The 11042-nt window shown below is 30.5% G+C and overlaps 1 protein-coding gene across 1 annotated transcript; it reads left to right on the top strand.

The window, feature by feature from the left end:
* The first annotated feature begins 3031 nt into the window (after positions 1-3031).
* LOC136085422 (uncharacterized) lies at positions 3032-3637 on the top strand. The gene has a single exon (XM_065806725.1). It carries the CDS (start codon positions 3032-3034, stop codon positions 3635-3637), a length of 606 nt encoding a protein of 201 aa, XP_065662797.1.
* The last annotated feature ends 7405 nt before the right edge of the window (positions 3638-11042 follow it).

Raw genomic sequence — 11042 nt, 5'->3', positions numbered from 1 at the left:
AGTTTTCCAAACGATTTATTAAACTGTACATAACTAAAATTGTTTTTAATATAGATTTTTATTTAATATGGTTACATAGGGCTGATTTATATGTTATAAATTTTAAATTTTGTCTAAATATTTTTTTCCTCATCCGTCACTTAGAAATTTCTTTACGCCTGTTTTGAAATTATTACGTATTGAATAACACCCATTTATTTTTTTGCTAAGCAGTTTTTTTTTTTAACAGTTGCACTATTTTTTACTTATAGTAAATAATTAACATAAATGAATTTTTTACAACTTTAAATAAATTTTTAGATTTTTACAACTATGTTGATAATTAGTTTATTGGAAAATAAGTTTTTGGTTTTGTTTATCAAAATTTATACAAAAGCTTTTTATAATTCATTCTATTAATTGAATTATACAATATTATAGCGAATACGATTTTTTATTTCCATTCTATTGGCTTAAATATATACTGTAAAGTATAATACATTAATGCGCAGTAGTACTATTTAAAATTTACTTTTTTACATTTTGCTAACGTTGCGAAACACATTATTATTCGCCCTGGTTTAATATTTTTTGCAAATGATTTTGAAAAAGCCGAATCTTTTATTTGTGAAAAACGGTTATGACAATTGATGTAGCCCGCAATATTTAGAGGTAATTATGAATATTTTATTCATAATTAAGATATATTATGAAATTGGAATTTCTCAACTAGAAGCAAGTAGTTCGTAAAGTAGTAGGTTATAACAAAATAGTTAAATAATTCGTTTATTTTACATGATTAGTTATTTTACATGAAAACTTAAAATCATTTGTAACAGAGAACATCTTCTATTTTGTTTTAAAATAATACCTAAAATTTTAAAATCTATCGCCATAACTCGGACATAACATAAAAAGTAAAATGGATTCCAATGATGACTTTCCAATTGATTAGTTTCTACTTAATAACCAATAAAGTCAATGAAATTCTTTTAATTTCGTAATTGTGAAAATTAAAATGCATATTAATATAAGTAGCACACAAAAAAAAGATTTTGAAAATCTTTATTTAAATATAAAAGAATCTCTAAATATTTAGAATTTCTGAAACCTGGTGCAAATCTGGTAACCAATGTAAACTTCGGTTTTCGATACAACGTTTTACGCGAGTTTTAGGGAGGGGGGACATAAAGGCTGACGCCCCTCCCTTCCTTTGGACTTTTTTTCAGAAATATTCTTTCTTAAATTGACTATTATACAGAACTAGACTATTATACTTACGAATGAAATTGACTATTATACGTATATGAACCTGATTGTTACACTAAAGTACAAAAAATTTAAAATAAAAGTTACTTATAAATGAAAAGATGCGGACCTTTTTTTTTTTTAAGACCTATTAGCTCCTTCCTTGACAAGTGACGAAACCCGCTCCGGTCTCACGGCGTTAATTTTTGGTTAAAAATCTTTCAACGCGAAGTGTTCGCGCGACTATTAAAACTAAATGTCGTTTACTAAAATATGCAGTTAAGGTGGTTATATAGTAAAAACTTAGCAATTTCCATTAAAAAAAATAATTTTTATCTTATTAGATAACTTTTTATAAAATTTAACTGAATTTTCAACCATATATAACATGATATGGTTTTAATAACAAAAAATAGCTAAAAAATTAGTTTTATTGATTACGAGTTGAGAAATTTACTTAGTTACGCCCATAGTAACCATACCTTTTATTGATATATTTATCTAAAAATTAAACTTTAAATAATCGTTTTTATTTTTGGGTTTGTATAATTACTAAACTAATTGAAAACCAAAGTTGTAAATCTGATAATGTTGTTAGTTAAAATGAGTGTACGATATTTTTGATTAATTTATTGTTTTTAAACTTTGAATCTCAATTGTATTTTTTTGTCTGACTGCGAACAGCATATTATTCATACCTTTTTAACCAGATATGTAATTAACTTCAATTTTTCAGGGTTGCTTCTTTATAGATTGAGCTGCAATACCTTACTAGAACTAACCTTAAACTTGTTTTCATTTAAATATATATATACATTTTACCAAAGGTTTTTTGCATCGAAAATATACTTTAAAATTAAAAGAGCTACCATTTTAAAAATAATCATTATTTTAAGTTCTAGTAAGGTTTTGTTTATTACACTATAATCTATCAGTGTGGTAAGTTTTATGCTTAAGCTTGTAATGTCATAAAAAAGCTGGGAAAATGTAGTTTTCTTTTTTATTGATTTATCTGCATTTAATGCTGAATAAGCATAAAAAAGGTTAATAAAATTTTATTTCGGCATTTTAAAAGCAATATTTAGCAGAAAAACAAAACATTATTTACCATTTAAAATTAAACAAAGCATTATTTAGCATTATTACAGACTCTTCAACTAGAGTAATCATCTTATCTAGCTCTCTGCCGTTAGGTAATTTGTCGCAAGGTCATCGCATATTAAATTGGGATTATGTCGTCCTTTTTAAACATGAGACTACTTTCTCAAACAAAAAATATGACTTTAATAAAGATGACTATATAGATTGCGGTAAAAAGATAATGGAAACTAACTGGAAGCAATTATTTGAAAATAAAAACACTAATGAGTGCTATGAACTTTTCTGCAATAAATATGATAAACTCAGCAAACAATTTATTCTGTTAAAAAAAGTCCATACCACTCGTAATGTGCCGCGGATGAATAAAGAGATACTAGCTATGATAAAGCAAAAGAAAAAAAACTGTGCAACTATTACTTATCTGCGACTAACTGGCGATCGGCGACACTACTTCGTGAATATAGGAAACTAAGAAGCCAAGTGCAGAAAGCATGTAAACGTCATGTTCCAATATTTGAAGCACAACTAGCATCTGATAAAAGTAATCCTAAAAGGGTGTACGCTTATGCTAAGGCGCAACAGAATATTCATGTATCTATTAGTGCTATATCTGGTGCAAATGGTGAAACGTTAAGAGAGGGAATACATATCGCAAACAGATTTAACGAACACTTAAGAATCACTTCAAAATCAGTTTTTGTTGATGATTTTAAAAGTAGTCAGTTACCTATTTTTAAGAGAAGGCAATCAAGAGGACTTAGGCGATATAATTATTAATTTTAAAGCAACGCTAGCTTATTTGAAAGGTTTGAACCCGAATAAATCTACTTGTGCTGATAACATTAGTCCAAAGGTACTTAAAGAATGCGCAGCTCAAACGACTTACCTACTTACTTTACTTTACAATAAAGCACTGTTCAAAGGCTCAACACGTACAGTTTGGAAACAGTCACACGTCACACCATTGTTTAAAAAAGGAAGTCGTCTTGATGCCGATAATTATAGACCAGTGTCTATCACATCAGTTCCATGTAAAGTAATGGAAAAGATTATCTGGGAACAGATAACTAAATATCTTGAAAAAACAAGCTGTATCTCACATAATCAATATGGATTTATGTCCAAAAAAAGATGCACGTCTAACTTATTGAAGAGTGTCGACTACATTACGAAAGCGTTAAGTAAAAGAAATTTTGTCGATATTGCATTTTTGGACTTCGCAAAAGCGTTTCATAAAGTTTCTCACTATAGACTACTTCATAAATTGAAAGCATATGGGATTAATGGCAATGTTCTAAAAATGAATTGAGTCATTTTTGATTAGTAGAAAACAGCAAGCTGTTTTAGGTGAACACTCTAGCGACTGGACCGATGTTCTAAGCGGAGTTCCTCAAGGGTCTGTACTTGGTCCTACATTATTTATTATTTATATAAACGACTTAACGGATCAGTTAAAATCAGTTCATAAAATCTAAGCTGACAACACTAAACTGTTACAAGAAATAAGACCTGAGTTTTACGATGCTAATCGCCTGATCCTCCAAAACGATTTAAACATTATCACAAAATGGTCAAAGGAATGGCTAATGGAGTTAAATGTTCCAAAATGCAAAGTTATGCACCTTGGTTATCGAAATAGTATTCATGAATATGTAATGAATGATAGAAATACATTACTTACTCTTGAGACAACGGATATTGAGAGAGACCTGGGAGTCTTTTTATCTACACGTAAAGCGAATATGGTACTTGGCTTATTAAAAAAAAACATTTAGATCGAGAGATATGAAGCTTTGGAGTAAATTATACACTACGTATGTTAGGCTGCATCTAAAATTTGCTGTTCCGGTATGATGTCCTTACTTAAAAGGTGATATCAAAGAAATTTAAAAAAAAATGCAGCACAAAGCAACAAAAGTACCTCATGATTTAAGGTGGTACAACACCAAAAAAACTAGGAAACTAAAATTTTTTTGGAGTTTTTCAATTTTGCATAAAATATGTGTCAAATTAATCAAAGAACGTTTAGCCAAAGTTTCAGAGCTAAATAATTTACCTTTCTTTAGAAATGAGCGTTTTATTAGAACACTATGTAGCTTTTTTTCCTTAGCAACGGAGATACTAAATATTTAACATGGTTGTTAGGGCATTTTCTCCCTAAAATAAAGCTCAATTTTACTGGAGTCTTCAAGCTTTGTAAGCTTGACGTCACTTCTATGTTTTCCGAATTGAAATTCAATTAAAAGTCATTGTTCTTAACCACTAAGCACGTTTTGTAACAGTTAACAAATTTGAAAGATTTGGAGTGTTATTGTTTGTTTACCCTTTGGATTTATATTATATATATATATTTAAATTAAATAAAAGAAATGCCAAATAAAAAAAAAAGTACTAGAAAGAAGAGCAGAAAATGGAATGGGTTTAAACCATCTGATATTCTCAAATCAAAACCTGCAGATCAGGAGATTTCCTGTGTTAGCTCAAGAAAGTTAGATGTATCAGCTCGGATAAATGTGAAACTGACGAATATTTTATACTTATTAAATTTTTATTGTTAAAGAAATTAATTGCACACACTGTTTGCCCAAATTGGAAACTTGTTAATCAAAGATAACGTTGGTTCTCGCATAGGCTTTTGTCATTTACTTGAGATGAAGTGTACAAAGTGTAACTTTTCTAAAAATTTTAGAACTTCACCAAAGTCAAAGAATTCTTTAAACACAAATGATTTTCCTATTGATACTGTTAAAAAAGAACTTTCATCTCTAGAATCACCATATGAGATCAACCTGCGAGCTGATACATCTAAGAAAGGTGCTGGTCATGAATCGATGAAAACTTTTTCCTTCTGTATAAATGTTTATTGTTTGTCGCCTAATGGCTTTAATAAGTTAAATAAAACTGCCATGTTAGTATACAAAATTGCTGCTGAGGAAAGTATGCAAAAAGCTGCTTTTGAAACCAAATCAATAAACAACTCTCTTGAAAGGAAAGAAGTTAGAATTTCTATTGATGGTTCATGGCAAAAGCGAGGTCATAATTCGTTGAATGGTGTTGTAACTGCTGTTTGTAGTGATAAATGTATTGATGCAGAGATATTTACCAAACATTGCAATGGATGTAAAATGTGGAGATCTAAAAGAGGAACTCCAGAGTATCAGTGTTGGTTGGTTGATCACCAGTGCGAATCGAATCACAAGGGTTCATCGGGTAGTATGGAATCTGTAGGAGCTGTGGCTATGTTTAAGAGATCTTTACAAAAAAATAAATTGATATATAAAGAAAATCTAGGAGATGAGGATACATCTTCTTTTAATGATGTAATAGTAGCAGATCCTTACAAAGAGTATGGTATTGTGCCTGTAAAACTGGAATGTGTTGAACATGTTCAAAAACGGTTAGGAACACATCTACAAAACCTTGTCAAAGGCCAAAAAGGTACTAAAAAACCAATATCAGGCAGAGGTAAACTCACTGAAAACTGCATTAATTCAATGCAAAATTTATATGGTCTTGCAATCAGATCTAATGTGGGAAACTTGTATTCAATAAAGAAAGCAGTTTATGCCATACTTTTCCACTTCACCGATTTTCCTGATTCCAACACACGCCATCAGTTTTGTCCTCGTGGAAAATATAGTTGGTGCAAATACTGGGCTCTAAATCAAAAAAATTATAAACCTAAATCTACCATACCTCTGTGGATAAAAGATTTAATTCTACCAATAATTATAAATTTACAATCAGATGAATTGCCATCAAAATGTTTACATGGAAGCACACAAAATGCTAACGAGACACTTAATGGACTTATTTGGGCTCGTGTACCAAAAAGAGTTTTTGTTTCTAAATCAACACTGGAAATGAGAACGTATTCAGCTATTTTAGCATACAATGACGGTGCAAAGGGTGTTATTAGTGTTTTTAGACATTTTGGTTTACATGGTAAGGTATCAAACATTTCAGCAACTTCTAAAAATAAAAAAAGGATTAGTCAAATGAGATGCAAGTCATCAGAGAAGGGGAAAAAAAGAAGAAAAACTCTTAGAGTCATCAAAAAAGGTCACCTAGATGAGGAGAAAGCAAAAGAATGTAATGATAGTTATGTTTCAGGAGGATTTTAAATTAATATTGTAAATAATTTATCAAAAATTTTTCAAAGCTGTTTATCTCAGTTCGCGTTTTTTCGTTTTTGCTTAAACTTCAAAACACAGTTTCTTGAGTTAGCATTGTTCATTTAATCTGAAATTTTCAGTACTTGCTCGAAATACCTATAAAATTCGTTTAACAGATGGATTTTTTTTTATGATCAGTAATTTTTTTTTTTTTAGTCAGATCTCTCTAAAACGTCAAAAAATAAATAAAATATAAGGAAAATCTGCATAACACATCATTTACTTTGATATTTCAAAAATCTATCTGTTAAACGGAATAAAATAGTGTTTAGAGTAAGTGTACAAAAATTCAGGTCATATGATGATGGCTAGCCTTAGATATTATGTTTTGAAATTTAGTCCAAAAAGGCATTTTTTGATCGTTTTTTTTGCTTTTTTTTATGCTTTTTTTTATGCTTTTTTTTATTTAAATCATTTGAGTAAAGTGTATTTAAAAGCATTTTTATTTTGGAGGTTTATTTCATTTTTTTATTTATTTGGTGTTGTACCACCTTAATAGAATTACCTTATGCTGGAAGGGGCTGTTCAAATAATACGTGATACTTTTTTTTGTCGTTTTTCTAACAACCCTCTCTCCTATGTGACATTTTGTGGCATTTTGAAGAACCCACCTCCCCCCCCTTCCTGTGTGACGTGACAAAAAAATTTTTTTATAAGTTTATATTTTAATTGTAATAGTTTATTTTTATAAAAAAATACAATTGATGAATATCTGTCTAAAACCTAAATTTGTTCCCAAATCGGACTTCGACCTTCAAGTATTGGAGTTCCATGTTCTTCAATAATTTTTGAAGGCCAGTCGAGGTCAGAGGTATCAACATCATCTTGATCATACCACTCAATTGTTTCTTTGTCCGAATTTAAAAAGACACACATGAGTTTAGATAGACGTTGAGCAACTAATATTCGAATATCCAATACTTGAGCAAACTGTTTTGTGTTGTTTCATTGATTTGATAGTTGCAAAATATATAAACTGCAATTGGTACAAACTCTTTTTGGTAAGGAATTTTGAATGCTTGGACATGAGTAGTCGTATGGCAATCCATTGGGATACTTTTTTGTAACTGTCGTGGGCAAAATTGTTTTGCAAAGTGATAAGTTTAAAAAGAGAGATGCAAAGTTGTTCTTTGTATTATTGCATTCAAGACCATCTTCTCTTTGGAACAAAGAAATTGGTGGTGGAAGTAAACCAGTTGGAATAAGATGAAACAGTGAGCTGCGATGATGACCACAGCATTTTTGATCATTACATTTTACAATTTGAAGGAAGTATTGACTTTCTCTGACATGTTTAGCATCCCACTCTGCTCCAAAATGTTTTAACTGTACACATTTTTCACTGTTTGGTTTTATGTACTCGGCTTTAGTTTAAAATCCATCAATGACTGTGCAAGACCAAATTTGTGCAAGAACTTCACCTGCTTTGGCAAAGTTTGCCTTCTCCATAACTTTGTCTGTTGTTTCTCCTCTTGAATTAAGATGGCTTCCAAAATTATCAAATGGAAGTATAATTCCTGCTAAGTCATGGCTTAGCGGAGCCATTCTTCTCTCAACCCTGTTAAAGGCACTTCTTCCAGGAGCATTAGTGGCCACAAACATTGCATCAAGACCATGCTCTTTGAAATAAGTCTTGGCACAATGAATTGTTTTTTCATATCTTGGATTTTCATCTGGCCCACCATCAACAGTTATAATCATGATTGGTTTGCTAACTTCATTTTCAGTAAATAAGCTGCTTTTAAATGCAGGAAGATGGTTTATTCTGTTCATGTTTTCTAAGTGACTAAGCGCTGTTGATGAATCATGTTTTTCACTCCTGATTGCTATGTATGTTGGGCCAGAGTATGTGACTGCTTGTTTTTCCATGCAATCCTTTTTAATTTCTATGGCTGCAATTACTGAAGGAATAAGTTTGTGTTGAGAGGCAATTACAAAATCATGATCAGCTAAAGTTACCTTGTACTCAATATGCATCATCATTGGTGCTTGTTTGCTTGCAGCTGTCAATCCAATTGGCACCCTAGCTTTATCATCCTGGGAGTGAAACGTCACTTCTTTAGGACCCAAGACTGCCGCAAGTTCTTCAAGGGCACTAATGGATGATTTGGCAAATTTTGTGTCTGCATGATATTTATGCTTAGAATTTTGTGCTCTTATTAACCGGACAGGTGCAGTTTTAACATGTCTTTTTTCTTCTGTGCTCAATGATCTGCTTGGAAGTAATCTTAAGTAAACTCCTGATCTCGAGAGATTGTAACCATGATTTTTCAATTCTTCAACCAAGTCATTTAATGTGTTTACAGTTCGAACCATTTCAGTTCTTCTCCTATCATCAGAAGCAGACCCTTTCATGGCAATATCTACAATTGCTTTTATTAAACTGTCCTGATCACAGGCTAGAGGTCGACCTTTTGATACTGAATTTTTAATTCCACACAACTTTTTTCTAATATCTGGATCTAATGCTTCTATAGCTTTTTTTCTTTTTAGTCTGGTTGCTGTTTGGCGTTCAGTGGCTTTTTGACGAAGTACAAGATCTCGGTTTTTTTCTACCAAAAGTTTTTGCTTTTGCCCTAGTATTTGGTAGTCTTCTTGTGACAACAAGTTGCAATTCTTTTTTCAGTGAGATATGCAATATCTTTTTGTAAAAAAAAAAATTCATTTTTTAACTGATCTTGTTTCGGGGCTTGTTTTGTTACAACTTTTGAGAAATTGGAATTTTCTTTTTCACACTCTTCACTTGTTGTAATTGATGGGGTCGCGTCAGTCACGCCATCAAAAGTGACTTTAGATTCAACCGCACGCTTTTTTGGTGTATTCGGTACTTGGTTCGGTAATTTTGTCCAGTAAGATAAAGTACCAACTTTTTTTCGGAGTTCAATTTGTTTTAGCTCTTTTATTTTTTTTTCAACTTCTACATTTAATTCGGATAATGTTTTGCTCTTTGTTTTAATCTCAGACCAGATTTTATTTGTTTCTTCTTGAGACTTTTGCTTTGGTTTGTTTGCAAATGCTTTCAAATATCCTTCATAAATAGATTTGTAAAGTTTTTCTTTTTCACTAGACATTTTTAATCTATAACAACATCAACAACAAGAAATTAATTTTCCTTATAACCATAACGTTAAATAAGTATATAGTAAAGATATTATTAATAATAATATTATTAATAATACAACTATTTAATAGTAGTACTAAAATTTTATATCATAGTAACTAAATAAATTAACATATAATAAAAATGATAACGTAACTAAAGTAGTTCGACAAATTCATTATAATAGAGTGACACAAAACATTAAAAGTAATAATAACAATAACATTATAAATTAAAGTATTGTAAAACTAAAACATTTATAGATCAGGTGACGATCAAGAATAATATTTATGTTTAAGGATCAAATTTTAAACAACTATTAATACTAAAATTTTTAGTATATTTATACAAATATTCATAAGCAATTTATGTTACCGTTAAAAAATAAAATTAGATTTTTAACGGTAACATAAATTGCTTTCAAATAATCGCCCACTTTCTGGTTTTTCTTTGTTTGTAGAATCAAAATTTCTTTTTATGTCTGCAATTACCACAAGTAACTTAAAAAAAAGCAAATTTAATTTTTTTATTTTCATTTGTTATGACTCCGTTAAACAATAAACGCTAGCTTGTGAAGTCGTTGCATAGCATTTTTTTTGAAAACTTTCGTGTTGTATATAATTATCTCGGAGTTCGCAATTTTAAAAAATTACGCAGTGATAAAAAATTTGATTTAAAAAGTTATTTATCACGTCACACTGTAGCAAACCACCCCCCTCCCCCATGTGATATTTTGTGACACTTTCCAATACCCCTCCCCCCCCCCCCCTAAGACTGTCACGTATTATTTGAACAGCCCCAAAGGTGTCGGCGGTTCAATTTTATTACTTTGGAAACTCGCAGGAGATGGCGACTTAATTCAACAGTTTGAGCTAGAAAACGGTTTTGAGAGTATCAATTGGTATAATCCACCAATTCGCAGATCATCTTCCAACGTCCTAATGCGTGAATCCACATATAATAATGCTCGTCACAATTTTTTTCAAATCGTATTGTCAATGATTGGAATAACTTGCCGTCAGCATGCAAAAAGACTCCGTCAGTTAACGCATTTAAGATTAGAATTGACAAGTATTTTTTTCTAGAGCTGCAAACATTACATCTTTTACTGAAGATGAGCTGCACGTTTATTAATTAATTCGTGCTTTAGCAGCTACAAATAGTGACTTTTTAGATACTATTTGTCATAGATGTAAACTTTAATTAAATGAAAGCTATCTTTTTCCTCTTTTTCTCAATTTTGATATCAACTTACTTGCTATGAAATAACAAATGGTTTTTTTTACTTAAAGTTTATATTTCACAAACCATAAATTTTTGCATAATTTGTTGGTTTTTTTTGTTTGTTTTTTAATTATTTGTCATGTTATCTAAGAGGACTTATTTAAATATATTACTATTACTATAAGCAGGGGCCAATGCTATAAACATAAAAAACG

Source organism: Hydra vulgaris, chromosome 09 (genome assembly GCF_038396675.1).
Source record: "Hydra vulgaris chromosome 09, alternate assembly HydraT2T_AEP".
Taxonomy (NCBI): domain Eukaryota; kingdom Metazoa; phylum Cnidaria; class Hydrozoa; order Anthoathecata; family Hydridae; genus Hydra; species Hydra vulgaris.
The sequence above is the reverse complement of the archived record's forward strand: the minus strand, read 5'-3'. Positions and strand labels throughout refer to the sequence as shown.